General features: G+C 51.7%; 1 protein-coding gene across 2 annotated transcripts in view; it reads right to left on the reverse strand.

Moving 5' to 3' along the window:
- The window catches only part of LOC144768066 (alpha-2-macroglobulin-like protein 1), a 411,824-nt gene extending 391,539 nt beyond the window's left edge, over positions 1 to 20,285 (reverse strand). For both annotated transcript variants that reach the window (XM_078651439.1, XM_078651438.1), the window contains exon 1: positions 20,140 to 20,285. In XM_078651439.1, the coding sequence (XP_078507565.1) occupies positions 20,140 to 20,201 (62 nt within the window). In that variant the 5' untranslated portion in view covers positions 20,202 to 20,285. The remainder of the gene's footprint in view (positions 1 to 20,139) is intronic.
- Positions 20,286 to 23,348: the final 3,063 nt, after the last annotated feature.

Raw genomic sequence — 23,348 nt, forward strand, 5'->3', positions numbered from 1 at the left:
AAGCAGTAAGGTTAGGATTTTGTCTTAAGTTAGTTCTGTGAATCGGGCCCATAGTCCCTGCAAGCATCAGATGATTCCTGCAGACAGTGATACGAAAGAGCCACACATTGATGAATCTGAAACTTTACTACAGAAATCTGCAGTTTATTATGTCATAACAGTACTTATGTTATGCATACAATTGTTCAAAAGAATGATATATCTGAAAGATTCCATAGCAGCCTTTATAAATAAATATTTGCAAAACCTCTTGTTTTTTCAAGAGAATTTTTTATGTAGCATTTACCCTTTTTGCCTAATGTTATGAGAAATCTACAACCTTCTCTAAATTAAGAATTAAATGTTACAGATCCTTGACTAAGGTATAGTGCCTGCACATAGGCCACTTTTGAACTAACTCATCCTGGCGATGCCTGTCCCAACCTTTGTATACAACCCTGGACTTCTAGGAATCAACAGAAATCCTGACAAATAAAATCTTAGATAGTGTCTGCCAGCTTCTCATACAATCTCTGAGCCCCTCTCTTCTGGCCAGAACCTCCGGCACCGGTCCTTCTCCAGTCCTCGCTGTGGCAAACCCTGGATAAAGATCTGAGCTCAGAACACTCTTATCCCGCAAGCAGCCAAGAAGAATGTCCATTTTGTTCTCATCTCCGGTTCTTCATTCCTAAAAGCTGTCCTAGCTTCCAAGCAATCTTCTAATTTCCCCACCAGGCCCTTTCTAACTGGGCCTTGCTTTAGACAACACAACTAAGGGACTATGTGCTAGGTGGAAGTGTAAGGACACCAATCACAGAATGGTAAACTTTGACCTCAAGTGTAAGTTAAGACCTGAATTCATAGTTTAGACCTGAAGTCTAAGGGCCTGATTTACAAAGATAAACTTTGACCTCAAGTGTAAGTTAAGACCTGAATTCTAAGTATAGACCTAAAGTCTAAGGGTCTGATTCACAAAGGTAAACTTAGAGATGAAGTCTTAGTTTAGACCTGAAGTCATGGATGACTGTAGGTGAGAGGTGCAGATGATCGGTAGGCGTCAAGTCCAACTGGGCTTAGCAACACTTTTGCCTTTTGTTCGGTGGAAGAGAATAGATCAAAATTGTAATAACTAGCAGGGAGTAGCTCTGGAGACTTTTATGCAGCTCGACAACTAATCGTAATTTGTCCGATGAGGTTAATGGGCAGTCGAGTCCTGGCTGTGTCCCTCAAAGAAATACAAGATTTCCTTGAGGAAAGGGAGGGCCTTGTTGAGGGACGAGTTCACATCCCGGACAGGGAACTGAACAGGTAACCTACACAGCTGATCTTTGGCCAAATAACTATCAATCTAGTGCCCAGAGGATCCGCTGTTAAGATGCCAAAAAGCACTGTTCAAAGAGGACTCCCTTTGTTATCCCATTGCTTGGAGCCGGGGCGCGGTGGGAGCTCCATTGTAGTCCGAGCTTGACGCACCTGGGTGCTGGTCTAGGACACGCTGACCTTGACAGGACGCTGAGCTAGGCGCAAGAGCGGATAGAATTATAGCACCTGGGCAGAAACCACAAGCGTTCGTCGGTGATGTGCCAACGTGGACTCCGGGATGACGTGTGAAAGTGATAGAACCATGGCCATGGATAGGAAAAAACCTCTAGGACACGTCTCATTCTGGTACAATATTGAGTCTCAACTTAGCCTACGAGAGTGAAATAATGAGGGAAAGGCTCAGAACTTTTAGACCGATTAATAGCGTCAACATATTGGACACCCTTCTTCCTCCAAAATATTTGGCCTTTAAACCACACCCTGGCTAGGCACGTCTCCTTTTTAAGGTTATGCAGGAAGGCTACCATCTGAGGGTATGAACAGGCAGGAAGGCAGCCACCTGGGAGTGTGCACAGGCAGGAAGGCAGCCACCTGGGAGTGTGCACAGGCAGGAAGGCAGCCGCCTGAGGGTATGTACATGCAGGAAGGCAGCTACCTGAGGGTATGTACATGCAGGAAGGCAGCTACCTGAGGGTATGTACATGCAGGAAGGCAGCTACCTGGAGGTAGGTACAGGCAGGAAGGCAGCCACTTGAGGGTAGGCGCAGGCAGGAAGGCAGCCACCTGAGGGTATGAACAGGCAGGAAGGCAGCCACCTGAGGGTATGAACAGGCAGGAAGGCAGCCACCTGAGGGTATGTACATACAGGAAGGCAGCTACCTGGAGGTAGGTACAGGCAGGAAGGCAGCCACTTGAGGGTCGGCGCAGGCAGGAAGGCAGCCACCTTAGGGTATGAACAGGCAGGAAGGCAGCCACATGAGGGTATGAACAGGCAGGAAGGCAGCCACCTGAGGGTATGTACAGGCAGGAAGGCAGCTACCTGGAGGTAGGTACAGGCAGGAAGGCAGCCACTTGAGGGTAGGTGCAGGCAGGAAGGCAGCCACCTGAGGGTATGAACAGGCAGGAAGGCAGCCACCTGAGGGTATGCACAGGCAGGAAGGCAGCCCCCTAAGGGCAGGCAGAGGCAGAAGGCAGCCACCTGAGGGTATGCACAGGAAGGAAGCCACCTGGGGGTAGACAGAAGCAGGAAGGCAGCCCCCTGAGGGCAGGCAGAGGCAGAAGGCAGCCACCTGAGGGTATGCACAGGCAGGAAGGCAGCCACCTGGGGGTAGACAGAAGCAGGAAGACAGCCACCTTAGGGCAGGCAGAGGCAGGAAGGCAACCACCTGAGGGTATGCACATGCAGAAAGTCAGCCACCTGCGGTTATGCACAGGCAGGAAGGCAGCCATCGAATGCCTGCACGCTTTAAATATCAACCTGAATATTGGGTTTGTCAAGTTTTTGGCGCCGTTCGAAAAACGAATTGAGAGCACACATCAATCAGTTGCAGAAAAACAGAACAGTATCAAGCCAGAACTAATCAACTGAAAGTAAGCGAAGCCACAGCACAAGCCCACTGTGAATCTGGACAACATGAACAACAGGGGCAGCCACGTTTCTTTTTTAGCACAACTGTACAACACTTTACTCGTGCATCACTGAACCGAGTAACTAGAGGCTCTTTTTTTCCCTTAACGTCACCTCCTCCTCCTCTATCCCTCATGGGAAACAACTAATGATTTCCCCCTCTGCGTATTTCAACAGCTCCCTCACCATCTCAATCTATAACAACGGTGCTGTCATGATCCAAGGCAAAGACACCTGTCTCTCTCTCTTTGACCACCTCTTCCCCTCCCTACTCCCTTTCCTCTGCGACCGGGGTTTTCCACTGACTCTCCTTCTAGTTCCACCCATTACTCCCTTTCTCCTCCCCTGACCCCCCTACAATCCAATAGGCTGCACCCTCGGGAGGCACAGGTCCGCCCTCTTCCTTCCCCCTCTCTGGTGCCATCCTCTCCCTTTCCTACCACTTCACAGTATGCCCCCCCTTCATCACGTCAGCCGTACCACTAGCTAATACGCTCCTCATCCAATCTGCACCGTCCCGGTACTCCAATCTCATCTCCTCCCCCTATTCCTACCTGCTACTCCCTTTTTTAGTCCACCCCTCCTCCAACCTCCTCCCCCAGCTAACTTTCCTTATGCTCCCCTTATTCCTCCCTCTCCCCCTCTTCTCTACCCCCTCCTCCCCTTGCTTCTTACCCTGATTTCTCCACATTCCCATTGCATCTCTCTCCTCCCCCCCCCTCTATCAGCAATGCTGTGCTATTTCCCCCTTGTGAACCCTTCCATCTCCCCCCATCGGGCCCAGCAGAACCATTTCCTTTCTTCAACTTCCCCTTCTCCCAACCCCCCTCATTCTGCCAGATGCCTGTTCCCTCACAGCCACCTCTCCTAGCCAACAGGACCTCTCCAACCACCTCCCCTCTTTTCCTCCCAAACCTCCTACACTCCTATGACACCTCACAGTCCTCCCCTCTCCCTCTCCTCCACCGCCGTGATCCGCACCCATCTCCCCCTAAATATGTCCTTAATTCCTATCCTTCGTGCAACGCTGTTGGACAGGCCGCATGTTCGAGCTGTCCCCCCTCCCCGCAATGGGACCAGGACCCTGGCTCTCCCTGCATCCCCAGCCAGAGTCCACAAACGACCACCCGAAGTACCCTGCAATCCCTCCACTACAAGACACCAGCTCCGGACCCAGCTGGCCCGGGTCACCATCTACCCCACGACATCGACCCGGCCGCCATCTTGGGGCACTGCAGCACGAGGCCGCGTGGCCTCAACTCGACCCTAACCCCGGGCCCGGCCGGCCCCGACATCGAGGCCCCACCATCCTCCCAGGAGGCAGAGTGATCACTTGGCGAGTCAATGGGAGAAGGAATCGTCAACGGCTCTCCTCCGCCAGGTGTCGATCACCCCAGGCCGCCTGGGCGCTGGCTCCACCCCCCTGCTGGGTGTCTGGACTCCCTCATCCCGGACCTCCCGGCCCCCAGGCGCGAGGGTCCGGACATCAAAGGGGACCAGACCTATAACTGGGGCAGGGCCAGACCAGGAAGGCAGTTGTATCCTGGAGTCGAGAGACCCGAGAAGAACTCATCCGTGACTTGGCCTGCTGGCGCTGCCGCGGCCCTCTGCCTCGTGAAACCATCGTCTTGGCCTGCTGGCGCTGCCGCGGCCCTCTGCCTCGTGAAACCATCGTCTTGGCCTGCTGGCGCTGCCGCGGCCCTCTGCCTCGTGAAACCATCGTCTTGGCCTGCTGGCGCTGCCGCGGCCCTCTGCCTCGTGAAACCATCGTCTTGGCCTGCTGGCGCTGCCGCGGCCCTCTGCCTCGTGAAACCATCGACTTGGCCTGCTGGCGCTGCCGCGGCCCTCTGCTTTATGAGACTATCACCTTGGCCTGCTGGCGCTGCCGCGGCCCGATCCACAGACCCTCCAGCTCGAGGATTGTGAGCTCGCCTTTTACCACTACCTGTACCGATCCGGTACCAAGACTGTCCCGCTACCCCCTTTCCCTACAGAGACTAGAAGTGAGAGGACCCCCGGGTCCAAGTTATCCTGTATCGCTGATATCCTTGCCTTAAGAACCTTATATAAAGCCTTGAACTCGACTTGGTGTGGTGCCTGTTTGTGGGGAGGGAGGGTACTTGTCTGTACGATCGCCGGAGACGGTCCCCCTCGGGGATCTCTCCCTCGGTATCCGGCCGACCCTCAGGGTCCCCGTCTAACATTGGTGGCCAGCGACGGGATCCGAACCTACGCATAATCGTACAGAAAGTCACTCGCCCCACCACACACAACAACCATGTCAATAGAGAGCGGAACAACGGAAAAATTTCAGATGGAAAAATTGGAAGACTACAACCACCGGGAACTGAAGCAATATTGCATAGAACTTGGACTTCCAACCACAGGTCTTAGCACAAAGGAAGACTTCAAACGAGCCCTAGAAGCTTGGGCAGAAACGGGTACGGCCGTACCCCGAACACAAACAACCGAAACGAGCCCCGCACCAACTAAAGAAAGAGCGGATCTCTCCCTGGAAGAGATCCGAGAAAGAGAAAAAACCAGACTCCACGAATTAGAACTTGCCCGACTTCGCTTGGATGGGGAACTCAAGCTGGCAGAACAAAAAATAACCCTGGAACACTTACGGCTCAGGGAAGAGCGGGAAGACAAGCAAAGACAGAGGGAGCTAGAGGAAAAGAGACTAGAGTACGAACATGAGCGCAATCTCAAAGCACTGGAGATTCAGAAACAGAATAAAGACCTCGGGCTCCCCGAACGACCGACCCCGTCTGCCTCGACCGAGCCCAAGGTTCACATCCCCAAAGATGTCATCCGGGAATACCACAAGAACGATGATATCCAGCAGTGGTTTAAAGCCTATGAGGTGGCAATGACCTCCCACCGGATTCCCCGAAGCGATTGGGGAGCCGGATTATGGGGGAGGTTTGTCAACGAAGGGCGGGACGCCCTGCTGCAACTCCCGGACCAGCTGATGACCTCCTACGACCACATGAAGGCCGCCCTCCTCACTCGATACGGGCTCACACCTGAGATGTACCGCCAACGGTTCCGCGACTGCAAACGGATTCCGGGTACAACTTGGGTGGAGTACGTGAACTTTTTTAGCCGAGCCTTCGAGGGGTGGATCAAGGGCAACAAAGTAACCACCTACGAACAACTCTTTGACCTTATCGTATGGGAACACCTGTCGAACAACTGCTTCGTGGAGCTCCGGCAACACCTCCTGGACAGCAAGCTAACCGACCCTCGACAACTCGCCGCCGAAGCCGACCGGTGGGAAAGCACCCGAGTTGGCCGGAGCGCACCCAGCGAAGTATCCAGATCGTATCGCCCCCGAGGGGGAGGAGGAAGTCAGGGTCGGGGGAGAGACCCCGGCCCCTCGTCACCCCCCAGAAACCCCTCGACCCCGGTTGGCCGGGGAAGCCCTGCCGTCCGGGCCGGTTTCCGGGCCAACATTACGTGCCACAGGTGCCAGCGACCCGGCCACTACGCCAGTGATCCCAACTGCCCAAAGAATCCGAACACGACTCCCCGCCAAGTTGCAGCGGCGGCCCTAGGGGAAGAAATAATCCCGGAAGACCAAGAGGAGTACGAGACCGATCCCTCTGAATGGGCACCCGCCGCCATGGCACTGGTCTGCTTAGGGGAGAGAGACATGATTCCGCGGGCCCCCCTTCCCGCCAACACACAGAAGTACGGTCAATGGGTTAACATCAATGGCCGCCGGGCGGAAGCCCTCCGCGACACCGGGGCCAGTGTAACGGCGGTCCGACGCCACCTCGTCACTCCAGACCAAATCTTGCCGAACATTCTTTGCCCTGTTCGATCAGCCGACAACTCCGAAAGCCTATGCCACATGGCCTGCGTCCCCTTCGAGTGGGGAGGAGTAACAGGGATGTTAAAAGTAACTGTCCGCGATGATGCCCCCGTGGACTGCCTCCTAGGAAACGACCTTGAAAGCTCTCCCTGGGCAGCTGTCGAACGGAGGGAGCACCTGGGGATGCTTGGCCTCCCCGAATGGGTCTGCGTCACGACCCGGTCCATGACCGCCCGCGCGGTCCCCAGCCCAGAAGAGCCCGAGTGGCCAGAACCTCCTCCCGCGCTCATCCCAGAGGAGGCCGCCCCAGAAGCCATTCCCTTGACCCAAACCGAAGAAGGACCCGACCAGCTTCGGGACGTCCCTGACCTGGCACAATGGCGGCAGGAGGGAGGCCCCACGCAGGAACAATTCCGGGCCGAGCAAAAAACCTGTCCTTCTCTCGAAGGACTCCGGCAGCAAGCCCTGGCCCAGAGCACCGGGGATACCTCGGGGGCCCACTGGATCTACTGGGACCAAGACCTGCTCTACAGCGAGCAGAAAATTGCAGAACTAGGGGCCAGTGGTGCCCCTTCGCTTCCGAGACTTCCTCCTGAACTTAGCCCACGATGTCCCCCTTGCCGGACACCTGGGGCAGGATAAAACCTACGACCGCCTGGTGACCCATTTTTTCTGGCCCCACATGCGGAAGGATGTCACCAACCACTGCAAGGCCTGCCCCACCTGCCAGGCCAGCGGAAAAAGTGGCCGAAAAATCAAAGCACCGTTACAACCCTTTCCTGTCGTCACCACCCCGTTTGAACGAGTGGGAATAGACATTGTGGGGCCCCTCGACCCTCGAACAGCCCAAGGACACCGGTTCATCCTGGTCCTTGTAGACCACGCCACCCGCTATCCCGAGGCCATCCCTCTTCGGACTGTGACGGCCCCCGTGGTGGGCCGGGCCCTGATGGGGATCTTCTCCCGGGTGGGGTTCCCCCGGGAGGTCGTCAGTGACAGGGGCACGAACTTTATCTCCAGATATATGAAGTCCCTCTGGCAGCAATGCGGGGTCACCTACAAATTCACGACCCCCTATCACCCGCAAGGAAACGGACTGGTCGAGAGATTCAACCGCACCCTCAAGGGGATGATTATGGGTCTAGAAGAACCCCTTCGACGCCAGTGGGACGTACTGCTTCCATGCCTCCTGTTTGCCTATCGGGAGGTCCCGCAGAAGTCCCTCGGCTTCAGCCCCTTTGAACTACTGTACGGGCACCCCGTCCGGGGCCCCCTCAGCCTAGTCAAGGAAGGTTGGGAGCAGCCTCCCCAGAAAACTCCCCCGGACATCTACCGGTATCTCCTGGCTCTCCGCAACCAGACCCGGCGGTTCCGAGACACCGCCAAAGCCAACCTCGAGGCCAGTCAGGAGGACATGAAGAGGTGGTACGATCAGCACACGTCCTCCATTGAGTTCGAACCTGGACAACAGGTCTGGGTGATGTCCCCGGTTGAGCCCTGTGCCCTCCAAGACAGATGGTCCGGGCCCTTCAAGGTAATCGAACGCAAGGGGCCCGTCACCTATTTAATCGACATGGAGACTGCCCGGAACCCCCTACGGGTCCTCCATGCCAACAGGCTCAAACCCCATTTTGTGCGATCCGAACTCAGCCTCCTGATGGCTACCGATACTGGGACAGAAGAAGACTCCGAACCCCTTCCGGACTTACTGAGGGCCCTCGAGCAGGATGGCTCAGTGGAAGGGGTCCAGCTCTCCGAGGCCCTGTCCCCGGAGCAACGCCAAGACTGCCAAACGCTCCTGAGGCAGTTCGCCTCCCTGTTCTCCCTCACCCCCGGAGTCACCCCCTGGTGCCTCCACGATGTGGACACCGGGGACAGCCCTCCTATTCGACACCGAGCATACCGCGTACCAGACCGGGTACGAGCCTGCATCCAGACCGAGGTGTCCAAGATGCTGACCCTAGGAGTGATCGAACCCTCAGACAGTCCCTGGGCGAGCCCAGTCGTCCTGGTTCCCAAGGCAGCTGCCCCGGGCGTTGCCCCTGAGCTCCGGTTCTGCGTGGACTATCGAGGGCTGAATGCAGTTACCCGGACCGACGCTCATCCCATCCCCCGGGCAGACGAGCTAATTGACCGGATGGGGGCCGCCCGCTACCTGAGCATCTTCGACCTAACAGCGGGCTACTGGCAGATCGGCCTCACCCCTAGGGCCCAAGAACGATCCGCCTTCTCTACCCCAGACGGGCACTACCACTTTAAAGTCATGCCCTTCGGCATGAAAAACGCCCCGGCAACGTTCCAACGGCTGGTAAACCAGGTACTGGCGGGCCTGGAAGACTTCAGCGCCGCCTACCTGGACGACATTGCTGTGTACAGCCACCAGTGGACCGACCACCTCCGCCACCTGCGGGAGGTTCTACACGCCCTCCAGCAAGCCGGGCTCACCATCAAGGCCAGCAAGTGCCAAGTTGGCCAAGGGTCCGTGACCTACCTGGGACACCAAGTGGGAAGCGGGCTGGTGGCCCCTCTCCAACTCAAGATTGCTGCCATCCAGGCCTGGCAACCCCCTACGAGCCAAACGGAGGTCCGGGCCTTCCTGGGGCTCACCGGATACTACCGGCGGTTCGTGAAGGACTATGGCAGCATCGTGGGGCCCCTCACAGAGCTCACCTCCAAAAAGAGCCCCAAAACCGTCAACTGGACCCCGGACTGCCAATCAGCCTTCGAGAAGCTAAAGACCGCCATGTGCACGGCCCCCGTGCTCCAGGCTCCCGACTACAGCCGGGAATTCATTGTACAGACGGACGCCTCCGATCATGGTGTGGGGGCCGTCCTCTCCCAACTCAACACCGAAGGGGTCGACCATCCGGTGGTCTTCATCAGCAGACGCCTCTTGCCCCGAGAGCAGCGCTGGAGCACCATTGAGAGGGAGGCCTTCGCCGTAGTCTGGGCACTCAAGAAGCTCCGGCCATACCTCTTCGGCACCCACTTCCGGGTGCAAACAGACCACCGACCCCTGCAATGGCTGATGCAAATGCGGGGGGAGAACCCGAAGCTGTTGCGCTGGTCCATCTCCCTGCAGGGGATGGACTTCACGGTGGAACATCGTCCAGGCCAGGACCACGCCAACGCCGACGGCCTGTCACGCTTTTTCCGCCTCAGCGAGGAGAGTCCCCAGGAAGATGGCTGACTCTCCCCGCCTTCAGCTGGGGGGGACGCATGTTGGACAGGCCGCATGTTCGAGCTGTCCCCCCTCCCCGCAATGGGACCAGGACCCTGGCTCTCCCTGCATCCCCAGCCAGAGTCCACAAACGACCACCCGAAGTACCCTGCAATCCCTCCACTACAAGACACCAGCTCCGGACCCAGCTGGCCCGGGTCACCATCTACCCCACGACATCGACCCGGCCGCCATCTTGGGGCACTGCAGCACGAGGCCGCGTGGCCTCAACTCGACCCTAACCCCGGGCCCGGCCGGCCCCGACATCGAGGCCCCACCATCCTCCCAGGAGGCAGAGTGATCACTTGGCGAGTCAATGGGAGAAGGAATCGTCAACGGCTCTCCTCCGCCAGGTGTCGATCACCCCAGGCCGCCTGGGCGCTGGCTCCACCCCCCTGCTGGGTGTCTGGACTCCCTCATCCCGGACCTCCCGGCCCCCAGGCGCGAGGGTCCGGACATCAAAGGGGACCAGACCTATAACTGGGGCAGGGCCAGACCAGGAAGGCAGTTGTATCCTGGAGTCGAGAGACCCGAGAAGAACTCATCCGTGACTTGGCCTGCTGGCGCTGCCGCGGCCCTCTGCCTCGTGAAACCATCGTCTTGGCCTGCTGGCGCTGCCGCGGCCCTCTGCCTCGTGAAACCATCGTCTTGGCCTGCTGGCGCTGCCGCGGCCCTCTGCCTCGTGAAACCATCGTCTTGGCCTGCTGGCGCTGCCGCGGCCCTCTGCCTCGTGAAACCATCGTCTTGGCCTGCTGGCGCTGCCGCGGCCCTCTGCCTCGTGAAACCATCGACTTGGCCTGCTGGCGCTGCCGCGGCCCTCTGCTTTATGAGACTATCACCTTGGCCTGCTGGCGCTGCCGCGGCCCGATCCACAGACCCTCCAGCTCGAGGATTGTGAGCTCGCCTTTTACCACTACCTGTACCGATCCGGTACCAAGACTGTCCCGCTAACCCCTTTCCCTACAGAGACTAGAAGTGAGAGGACCCCCGGGTCCAAGTTATCCTGTATCGCTGATATCCTTGCCTTAAGAACCTTATATAAAGCCTTGAACTCGACTTGGTGTGGTGCCTGTTTGTGGGGAGGGAGGGTACTTGTCTGTACGATCGCCGGAGACGGTCCCCCTCGGGGATCTCTCCCTCGGTATCCGGCCGACCCTCAGGGTCCCCGTCTAACAAACGCCAACAAAGACAACTCTCCCTTAACCTCTGATACACCAACCCCCGCTCTCAACCTCCACCTTTCCCCACCTATGAACCCTATACACCAACTCTCCTCCTGTCCCCCCACCTCTCCCTGCCTTCCACCAGCAATTTCACCCCCTCCTTTTGCCATCGAGACACCCAACCTTCCATGCTCTGCCCTACTATCTCTTGAAAATAAGCTAGGCTCTCTTATCACCTCCATCTCCCAGCTTGTAGCTTCCATTTCTCTTTTAAGCTCCAAGATTTCCACTTTCCCATTCACATTGGGCGTATTCCAGGCGCCAGCTTCTTTCCCGTTTCCTACAATGCCGCTTTTTTTCCCTGAGTTCCTCGGAATACCAAGGGGCGGTTTCTCAGGATCGCTTCATAGTGGATTTACTGAGGGGGAGTGTGGTCTCAAGGGATTGTAAAATCCACCCCTCATATTCCTCATTAGCGATGAACGGATCCCCGTTAGGGGGAGGTATGGAGGACATAAGGCTATTGGACCATTGTTCAACTGGGAGTTTAGACCAGTTCCTAGAGTTTCGCACCGTGGGGGGCAGAGGGGGACCTTCCATGTGGACCATATAAAAGGAATAAGTGAGTGGTCAGTCCAGGGTAGGCAGACAGGATGCCCTACCTTCAGTTCAGAGCCGTTGCTGAAAACTGGGTCCAGGAGGTGGCCCTTAATGTGGGTTGAGGAGTCAACCAATTGTTCCAGTTGTAAAGCTGCCAGGTCATACGCTAACTCTGTGACAATAAGATCGGAGACAGTGTCAAAATGAAGGTTGAGGTCGCCTAACAACATATAGTTGGAGGGGGTGGTAACTAGCTCGGCCATAAGCGGGGGGAGAGACTTGTGGAACTGTTTTGGGGGACCTGGAGGACGATATGTGAGCGTGCCTGAGAAACAGTTATTGGGGGAAAATTCGATACAGAACGTGAGACTTTCACAGTCTGGGATAGAGTCAGGCAAGCATCGACATAGATACTGCTCTTTAAAAATAATAGCTACACCCCCCCTCTACCTAAGGGTCGATCTTTCCCCATAATCTGACCTTGTTATTTCTAAAGCAGGCATGCTTTCTATCGCTATCCCTATTCACGTAGACTGGTCTGACCACCTCATCATCCCATTCAATCAATCAATCAATCAATCATAGTACTTGTATAGCGCACTACTCACCCGGAAGGGTCTCAAGGCGCTTGGGGGAAAGGGTCCGCTACTGCTCGAAGCCTACTCTCTTCACCTAGCACACTCTATAACTCTTGGCCAACCTAAGAAGGCTACCTCCTGGTTTCGTGACACTAAAAATATTGACACCGTTTCCCTCTGTGAATCAGCTGTGCTGTCACTTTCAAGGCTAGACCCGAACCTAGATGTTGACGATCTCACCTCCCAATGCCTCTCAGTTCTTGCAATCAAAATCAATAACGTCGCTCCTCTCCAAAGCAAAAAGAAAAGGCCCATTCCCTCAGGACCTTGGTCAACAAATCCCTCTATGAAGAAAGGAAGCACCTAAGACTCCTGGAGAAACAATGGAGGCAAGCGCCCTCCACCGATAATTTGGCCACGCTTCGTTCAGCAAGATCCAAGTACCACAAGCACATCTTCCTTGGAAAAGCATCACACTTCAGAACCCTCCTTGACTCAGCCAAAAATAGACCCAAAAAACTATTTGATCTCATCAAGAATACTAACTGCTCTCCCCCAACCTCCAAGTTGGAGGATTCTACAAAGAAAGCTGCGGATTTCGCTGTATTCTTTGTCAAAAAATCACTAACCATTTGGCAGAACTTCGACCCCATCTCTGAAGATGTCATCCTCAAGTGCATCCTCGAAACAAAGCCCTCCAACCATTCTCTTGACCCCATCCCTAGTGCCATTGCCATTGACTTCTATACCCATTCTCTTCCCTATTGCACCACTCTGGTCAACCTCTCCCTCTGTCAAGGCTCCCTTCCTGTTCCCTTCAAAACTGGGCAGGTCACCCCTCTGCTTAAAAAACCCACTGCTGATGCGAATGACCTCAACAACTTCCGCCCCATCACTAACCTATCCTTTCTTGCGAAGATCACAGAAAGATGTGTTGCGAAACAGCTCTCTCGTCATATCAAGCACAATGATCTTCTTGACAATTTTCAGTCCGGCTTCATCCAAAACTGCAGCACTAAAACAGCCCTGCACAAGTGATTGATTACGCGCTGCGGATACTCGATTTGGGGGGGTCTTGTCTTCTAATCCTCCTTGACCTTTCTGCAGCCTTTGACACTGTCAATCACAACACCCTCCTCATAACTCTTCAACAGGGAATGGGCATGGAGGGCACTGTGCTTAAATGGTTTGCTTCCTTCCTCTCTGATAGAACCCAAATGATCAAAATAGCGGACAGTCTTTCATCTCCTTTGGCGGTGGGTCAAGGTGTTCCTCAAGGCTTTATACTTGCTCCCACATTGTTCAATATCTATTTGGAACCACTGAGAAATCTCCTAAGTAAATTTGGGGTCCACTATCATCTCTACGCAGACGACACTCAAATCTACCTCAAGGTTGCCTCCACTCACGATCTCTCCGTCCTAAGCTCTACTCTGGACTCCATTCATAATGGTGCAATAGGATCCATTATCTGTGACATCTTCGCATTGTAGTGCACCGTGAGTTCATTTTCGTTTGTCATATTTCTGGGAGGGGGAAGATCTTTCCTGCATAACATTTAACAACAAGGGGTGGTGATGGACAGAGTTTCTGAATTAAGCAGAATACTCTCACCCAGTCAAGAGATCAGGGCTAGACCCAACACCGTTTTTTAGCTCACTGCACCATCCCAGTTCAGAACCTGGCTATATGCAAATTAGTCTGTTCCTGTCCCAGTGCATGATGGGAACAGGGCAAACCAAACTACCAAGCCAATTCTTACACTGGGAAGGAAACAAGCTTCCGGGGACCGGTTTCTGCCATTTCAGGCGTCGTCGGCCCGGCTTGCTTGAATCCTGATGGTGCAATGAGCAAGGGACTCACATCTGAGTATACCCTTCCACGCTTAGGGTGGACAAAATATTTAACAACAAGGGGTGGTGATGGACAGAGTTTCTGAATTAAGCAGAATACTCTCACCCAGTCAAGAGATCAGGGCTAGATCCAACACCGTTTTTTAGCTCACTGCACCATCCCAGTTCAGAACCTGGCTATATGCAAATTAGTCTGTTCCTGTCCCAGTGCATGATGGGAACAGGGCAAACCAAACTACCAAGCCAATTCTTACACTGGGAAGGAAACAAGCTTCCGGGGACCGGTTTCTGCCATTTCAGGCGTCGTCGGCCCGGCTTGCTTGAATCCTGATGGTGCAATGAGCAAGGGACTCACATCTGAGTATACCCTTCCAAGCTTAGGGTGGACAAAATATTTAACAACAAGGGGTGGTGATGGACAGAGTTTCTGAATTAAGCAGAATACTCTCACCCAGTCAAGAGATCAGGGCTAGATCCAACACCGTTTTTTAGCTCACTGCACCATCCCAGTTCAGAACCTGGCTATATGCAAATTAGTCTGTTCCTGTCCCAGTGCATGATGGGAACAGGGCAAACCAAACTACCAAGCCAATTCTTACACTGGGAAGGAAACAAGCTTCCGGGGACCGGTTTCTGCCATTTCAGGCGTCGTCGGCCCGGCTTGTTTGAATCCTGATGGTGCAATGATCAAGGGACTCACATCTGAGTATACCCTTCCACGCTTAGGGTGGACAAAATATTTAACAACAAGGGGTGGTGATGGACAGAGTTTCTGAATTAAGCAGAATACTCTCACCCAGTCAAGAGATCAGGGCTAGATCCAACACCGTTTTTTAGCTCACTGCACCATCCCAGTTCAGAACCTGGCTATATGCAAATTAGTCTGTTCCTGTCCCAGTGCATGATGGGAACAGGGCAAACCAAACTACCAAGCCAATTCTTACACTGGGAAGGAAACAAGCTTCCGGGGACCGGTTTCTGGCATTACAGCCGTCTTCGGCCCGGCTTGCTTGAATCCTGATGGTGCAATGAGCAAGGGACTCACATCTGAGTATACCCTTCCACGCTTAGGGTGGACAAAATATTTAACAACAAGGGGTGGTGATGGGCAGAGTTTCTGAATTAAGCAGAATACTCTCACCCAGTCAAGAGATCAGGGCTAGATCCAACACCGTTTTTTAGCTCACTGCACCATCCCAGTTCAGAACCTGGCTATATGCAAATTAGTCTGTTCCTGTCCCAGTGCATGATGGGAACAGGGCAAACCAAACTACCAAGCCAAGCTCTTGGGGCATGTGAGTGTGCAAAATGTACTTCTAAGCAGATTTCAGGGGTACAACAGCGTGTCCTTTGGACACCCCTGCACCCTTGAAATTGCATTCTTAATTTGAGAATTTCTAATGGTGAATTGCAAATTAAGAATGTCTTTCCACTCATTCCTATGGGCCTCTAGGCCCATAGGAATGGATAGGGAGGTATTCCTTAATTGCGATTCTCAATTAGAGAATCGCAATTAAGGAATTTTAAGAAATCGCTATTTTTTCAGCAATTTCTTGATGCATTGCAGTTTGCAATTCCTTAATTGCGATTCCTTATTTTTCGCAATTAAGGAATCGCAAAATGCAATATTGATTCATGTGCCAGTTCAATACTGACACGTGTTGACTTCTATAACTCTCTCTCCATCGATTATTCAATTATGCCGCCCTATATGTGCTCCAAAAGAGATGATTTTGGTTTTTGATGTGTTTCACTTTAGGTCAATGTAACTATGAAGACAAACCGGAGAGACAGAAAGGCCGGCTGGTGCATATTCCAGAAGTACAGTATTGTCTGCATAATGCAATGCTGATTAAATATATGGGTCAGAAGACCACAGTGCACAAGATGGCACCGTAGCAAGAATAAATACAAAAAATCCTCACAATTTCAGTATTTTGACCTGTGCATTTCCTACTGCAATTGTGCACTGGTGTCACAAAATAAATGATATACAAAAGCAAAAAACATTTTACAACACACACATCTCCCAAGGTACAAAAGCCAGTCCTATTGCCTTTGTCAGTGCCTGTTAAATGTCCCTATGTCCCTTAAATAGAGCATAAATCTCAAGCTGTCACATGTCAGATATTTGTTTTTGCATTTCTGTTTTTGAATTGAAATATTTTGCCTTATGTCCTATGCCTTTGAAACTCATTTTTTTACTTTACTCATATTTCCAGTAACATTGGTAAAGGGTTTGCCATAGCACTGTGGCTCAATTCACTCGCCCGTGCCAGTTTAAGCGGGGGCACTGCTGGGATTTTTGCCACGTCAGGCAAAATATCGGTTTGCCTATTTCGTGCCACCTCCCTCTCTGCAATATGACTATTTTTGTAGCTTCAAGGTGTAATCTGGCGCCCCCTGCTGGAGGCACTGCAATAATCTTATGGTTGAGCGGATCCTGCCTTTCACGTCCCCTGACTAAGGGGCGTATTTATGAGAGGCCTGCGTCACGTTTGCACCACGCAAAGTGCTACATGTGTGACGCAAGCATGTAAGTCTAATTTATGAAGCCACGCAAAAAGCCATTTTTGGTGGGTGTGAATTCCTTTAAAAATCTGCAATAAGGCAACGCAGTGCAAATCGCTGCTGTGCCTTATTCTGCACAAGGGAGGCTTCCACGGGTGTTCTGTGGAAGTTCCCACTCAACTCCAATGTTTTTTTATGGGAAACAACCTGTACAAGGCAACTTTTACAACGCACTACCATTACAACGAAACTTTTACAATGCAACATCCATTACATCTCATGCCATTACAACGCAACCATTACAACGCATGACACTACAACGCATATCACTACAACGCATGTCATTACAATGCATACCATTACAACGCATAACATTACAACGCATAGTACCCTTACACTATCCAACACTTACCCTACAGTTGCACCCCCTGGAGTGAGAATAGTCATTTTTACCCCTACACTATCCAACACTTACCCTATTGTTGTACCCCCTGGAGTTAGAATTGTAATTTTCTACCCCTACACTATCCAATACTTATCATACATGCAATGTAGTGTTATGCGTTGTAATGATATGCGTTGTAAAGGTAGTATGCGTTGTAATGGAATGCGTTGTAAAGGTAGCTTTTAAAAATTTGTTGTAATGGCATGCGTTGTAATGGAATGCGTTGTAATGGATGTTGCGTTGTAAAAAATGTGTTTTAAAGGTATGGGTTGTAAAAGTATGCGTTGTAACATCATACATCCGTTTTTGATGCATTCCCAAATTAACAAGGACTTGCACACCTGGGAATGTGCCAAAATCTTATGCCTCCCCAGGTGAGGTGTAACGAAGAGAAAATGCAGGAATAATGTGGATTTATCCAATACGATCCATTCCTGTCCATTCCCCTTGCACTGTTGCTGTTTTGTCAGCCAAACGACAACGCGGGCACCCTTGTGTCATGTTACAAGCTTGCCTCTGTTGCATGCAGGATGGTTTTTGCACAAGAAGGGGCACTTTCCTACACAAAAACAATCGTGAGAGTCTTTTTCCCGTTTCTATGAGTGCTGCCGAGTGCAGCACGTGTAGAAAGAGGAAATAAGAGGAGAAATAAAGTTCTTTCTCCTTGTTACGCCTCACCTGGGGAGACCTAAGATTTTGGCACATGGCCAGGTTTGGAAGTTCTTGGAAATCTGAGAATGCGTAAGAAACCATGGGAGTGGTGTGGGAACACCCTAAGGCGCTGAGTTGTCTAATTCCAGATTTTCAAAGCCAGGCAAAGTGGCTTTACATGGCTACATAAATCTGACTTGGAGGCTTGCGTCACGCATGTTCCACTTTGCGGGGTGCAAATGAGATGCTAACTTTTCATAAATATGCCCTTATATGTTTAAGATGCATTAAGCACAGCAGATTTCCTGTGCATTTACTACAGATATGCAAAACTATAGGTACCAGGTACTGGTACCACACATCGACATATTAAGAGCCATATGTATCAAGCAAAATTGCATTCGCAAACGCCGAAATTCTGTGAATTTCGGCGTTTGCGAATGCAATTTTGCCAAAGGTGTGTATTAAGGCAAAATTACTTTTTGATACATATGGCCCTAAGTGCCATATGTATCAAAAAGTCATTTTGCGATTCTCAAATAGCGATTTTTTGCGATTCGCTATTTGAGAATCGCAAAATGCTATGTATGTAGGATTTGCAATAAATTTTGCTAATCCTACATATTCCTTAATTGCGAATCGCAAATTGCGATTCGCTATTAAGGAAAACCTCCCCATTCATTCCTATGGACCTAGAGGCCCATAGTAATGAATGGGAAGACATTCATAATTTGCGCTTCGCAATTAGCGAATCGCAAATTGAGAATGCAATTTCAAGGGTGCAGGGGTGTCAAAAGGACACCCTGTTGCACCCCTGAAATAAGCATGGTGCACATGTGGCACAACATACATGCCCCAAGGGCATGTATGTGCTTCACATTGCACTTTGAAAAATGCAAAAATTGAAAAATGCAAAAAAGTGCATTTTTCAAAGAAATCGCATATTACCACCAACTTGAATTTGGTGGTAATTTGCGATTCCTTAAGGCCAAATTGCACTTTTTGGGTGCTTCTTACATTGCATTTAAGGAATCGCAAAATTTTAGATTCCTTAAATGCAGTCGCAAAATAAGGAATCGCAAATTTTGCGATTCCTTATTTTGCACGCAGATTTGCCTTAATACATACCATTTGGCAAAATTGCGATCGCAAACGCCGAAATTCGGCGAATTTCAGCGTTTGCGAATGCAATTTTGCTTGATACATATGACCCTTATTATTGACACAGGATTATGCGAGCTGGCTATTCAAACCTATTCAGTGCGCGACAGGGAAATGTAAATTAATGGACCATTTTATGTTTGTGAAGAAGTTTATCTTTTTGTCATTTCTGTGACGTGACTGTGCGAAGGATGGAGTTATGTGGCGCGTGAAAGCTGATTTTTTATCTTGTCCGCACTGGTGGATTAGGGGGTGTAGCATTTTCTTTCCCAGAAGTCACTTTGCGAATAGAAGTTTATTGTGAGAGGGAAGAGGACGTGCACAGAGGCATGTCAGCTAAGGGCCCCCCAGGAGAAGGGTTACAGGTGACATGCCCAGGAGAGGGGGAGTTGAGGAGGGGGCAGAAAAAAGAGTTGGGTGACAAAGGTTACTGTGAAGGACGATGCGACTGTGACAGGCAAGTGGTGTAGCTATCAATCGTGCAACAGGTGCAGCGGCACCGGGCCCAGTCTTCTAAGTGACCCAGTGGCCTCCTATGACGGGTATATTTGTGAACAGCCTTGCTACGCCACTGACAGGATTGTGACAGGAATAAGAGTGCGACAGGCGAACGGGGAGGCAGTGACAGAGAGGAAGGGGGTGCGCTGGACAGACAGGAAGACAGACAAGAAGACAGGGGAAGGAAGAGTGACGGGGATTGGAATGCCAGGTCCTGTACGGGCGCAGACGCACGCTGCCCCTCGGCATATTACTGCCCGGGGGTGCACGATACATAACCACATCACACAGGTGCGGGGACGTCACAGGGACAGGGTGATTATTGCCAGCTCCGACACAGGTGCGCGATGTCGGTGTCTCGGTGGGCATTGGGTAATTCCAGCTTCTACAGGTGCGGGGCCCCTGTGACTGAGGGGCCACAGAGTAATGCCAGCCCTTACGCAGGTGCGTGACGCCTCTGACTGAGGGGGGTACAGGGTCATTAATGCCAGCTCTACACAGGTGCGGGAGTATCCCTGTCTAAGGGGGCAGATGGTAACGCCAGCCCCCGCACGGGTACGGTGGCTGCTACCTCAGGGGCACAGCATGCCCATTCCTTCCATGGCCTCTCTGAATACGCAGCCTGGCGCTGCCCACCCACGACGCCCCCCTCCCCACAGGCAGCAGCAGTACCCAGTACAGTAAAGGCGCCGGTGCCGTGCCTCACTCACATCTGTGCATTCGAGACGGCCGAGGCCAGCAGGAGGACGCCGACGGCGGAGAGGGCCCGCATGGTGCCCGCGGCGAGGATGGACGTGTCTCTGGGTGCGGCAGGGCTGGAAGCTGCTGCCACCTTCTGCTGCCTCTGCTCGCCTGTCTCTGCCACTCAAAGGTCCATCGGTCTGCACCTGCTGCGCCTTTATGGACGCACCTTCACACCCCCGCACCCTGCCACGCCCCCAGCGGATGGCACGGGTCAGCCCCTCACGCGGGGGCTCTCAGGTGCGGGGTGGGCGGCACTGGCTTGGCACGGGGGCCACGGCGGGCAGCTTTGATGGCGCGCGGGACAATGGGTGCTCTCTGCGGCCCCCTCCCTCCTGCACCCAAACACAAAGGGAGGCCAACCCCGCCACCCACTTCCATCCCTCCCTCGGCCGAGCAGGGTCAGGGCGACCCAGGCAGAGGCTCGCATAAAACAATGCCTGGACAGCGGCCTCTCTGAGCTTTGCCCAGGGCCTGGCCTTTAGATAAAGTAGGAAAAGAAAAGTGGCAGGGCAGAGCCTTCGACGACCGGTCCAAGGGGCTGGAGGAAACACCTGCGTGAAATAAACTATTGATTTTACACTAAATATGTTACCCTACCTTTCGTCCCCAGTATGACTAATGGCTTTGTTTTTTTTTGCTTAAATCTCAGTATCCCCCTGGGGGTCTCACCTCTTGGCCTGGACCCACTGTGGCCAACATCGAACCATTGTCTTGTTTAAAACTTAAAGGGCCGATTCACAGAACTAACTTAAGACAAAATCCTAAACTTACTACTTTTGGTATTCACAGAAGTTAGGATTTTGTCTTAAATTTGTCTTAAGACAAACTTAAGACAGACTTAAGACAAAATCCTAACTACATTTAAATAACACTCGGTATTCTGTGACACTCGAGCAAAGCAAAGTTGTAGTCCTATGTTTTTTTATGTGCCTCACACAGCATGCACACGGCCAGCATTAGATGCTCAAACATGAATGGTAAAATATCCTAGTTTGCAGATGTTGTCCACATAATTATAGCTCTGCCGTATTTTTCCACATGATACATCTGCCGCATAATCTGATGGTTTTATCAAAATAAATTGTTTGTAGCTCAAACGGATCAAAAGTTACTGAACAACGTGAATTGTGTTGCTGTGAAGTGCACAGGTTGACTGGTCACCTTTCTCACCGCTGCATTTGCGTGGTACACTGGGATTAATGAGGTGAAAGCTTTGCAGAGACTGTTAGTATGTGTAAAAATGTCAAAACAATAAAGTATCAGAAAATGTACTACATAACCCTGCAGTCTTTTTCTGCTGCATAATTTAGTCAACACTGCAACATTATGTTGCCCTCCATTGCTGCATAATTGCAGTGGCCCCAAAGCAGGCAGCACATGCTAAAAGTGATTGTTTATGAAGCAGAGATACCATGAAGTTTGTGAGCTATTTATTGGAATGGTGGCGCAGGGCAGCACAGCATGTTACTTTGCTGCACTGCCCTGTATCACAGGGAAAGGGCCAGAATGCACGGTATTTATCCAATATGGTGCATTCTGTCTTTTCCCCCCCAGCGCTGGCGCCATTTCGGCAGCCTAGCGCCAACGCAGGCACACTTGCCCCATGGTGCAAGGGTGCCTCCGTTGCATGCAGGATTGTTTTTATGCAGGAAGGGGCACCTTCCTGCACAAAAACAATATCGAGAGGCTTTTTCCTCTTCCTATGTGTGCTGCAGAATGAAGCACACTTTCAAAGAGGAAACAACAAGGAGAAATAAAGATATTTCTCCTAGTTATGCCTCTCCCAGGGCAGGGCAACATTGTGATGCATTCTCAGGATTACAAGTCCTTAGAAACCTGTGAATGTGTCAAAAACCGTGGGAGCTGAGTGGGAGACTATTATTGTTGCAGGAAAAATACTGGGTTGACAAGGAAGTCTGCCGTGATTTATGCGTTTTTAAGAATGAGTCATTATTGGCAATTAAGCGAGATCTTATATGGCTTCCTTTGGTAAATTACCTATCCTCCAATGCCCCGACAAGCTCATTCATGGACCCTGAGGCTGTTGAGGTCTGTAAACCACCTTGAATTTCCCTTTCCTTTTGTTATCTGTAATCCCAATATTATCATAAAGTGTATTTGATGTTCGTACCCATTTTTTGCTACTGATATTTTCATGCTCATTTACCTGCCTTATGTGAGATCTTATTGTAATTAGCTAATGTATTTTCCCTCCATTGTAATTATTGACATACCCTTCTTACTGTTTCTTCTTTTCTACCCTCCTCCTTTTCTTATTTAATCTTCAATAAAAATCAAACTTAAAAAAAAAAAAAGAATGAGTCATTATGCCAGTTCTGCTGGTTTTGTTACTGGGGTCCGATTTTGCAGCATTTGTGCCGCGTTGCACTACTCAATATCTATGAAGTTGTTTAAAGACATGCAAAGTGGCTTTACGTGGCTTTTAAAACATGACTTGGAGCTTTGCATTGTGCATGTACCACATTGCAAGGTGCAAGCGTGACGCAAGGCCCTTGAAAACATGCTCCTTTGTCTGGTGTGCATGCAAATCCTGCATTGCAAATCCCTGGTGAGTTTGCAATGCAAAATGGAGGCACCAAATGGGTGAGGTGGACTGGCCTCAAGGGTCCTGTGTATCATCCCCAGATCGAGCCTCCCCTTCCCACCGTCATTCTGGCATCGATCAATACCCTACTTTATACATACCTGTGTTCTGTCCTCTCTTTGCCACCATTACTTCCTGGCATCGCTCATTACCGTACTTCTGGCATAGCAGGGTTGAGCCCTCCTCTTGCCAACCTGCATCTTGGCCTCACTCTTAACCCTGATTCCAGCAAACCCAGATCTAGCCCTCCCCAATTTTAATTCCTGCCATCACACATTACTCCGCTTCAAACATACCCAGATCCAGCTTTGCTTTCGCCCACTCTCACTTCCTGGCATTGAACAAAACCCTGCTTCTGGCATAGCCAGGTTCAGCCCTACCCTTGCACCCTTAGCCCCTGGCATAGTCGTTAGTATGCTTCTACCATACTTAGATCCAACCCTCATCTCGTCACCCTTAGTTTCTGGCTTCGCTAACTACCCAACTCCCCATACAGGGTATATCCTTCCTGTCACCTTACTTCCTGGCATTGTCCTTTACCCTACTTCTAGCACGTCAGGATCAAACCAT

The sequence above is a fragment of the Lissotriton helveticus genome, chromosome 7 (assembly GCF_964261635.1).
Source record: "Lissotriton helveticus chromosome 7, aLisHel1.1, whole genome shotgun sequence".
Lineage (NCBI taxonomy): Eukaryota > Metazoa > Chordata > Amphibia > Caudata > Salamandridae > Lissotriton > Lissotriton helveticus.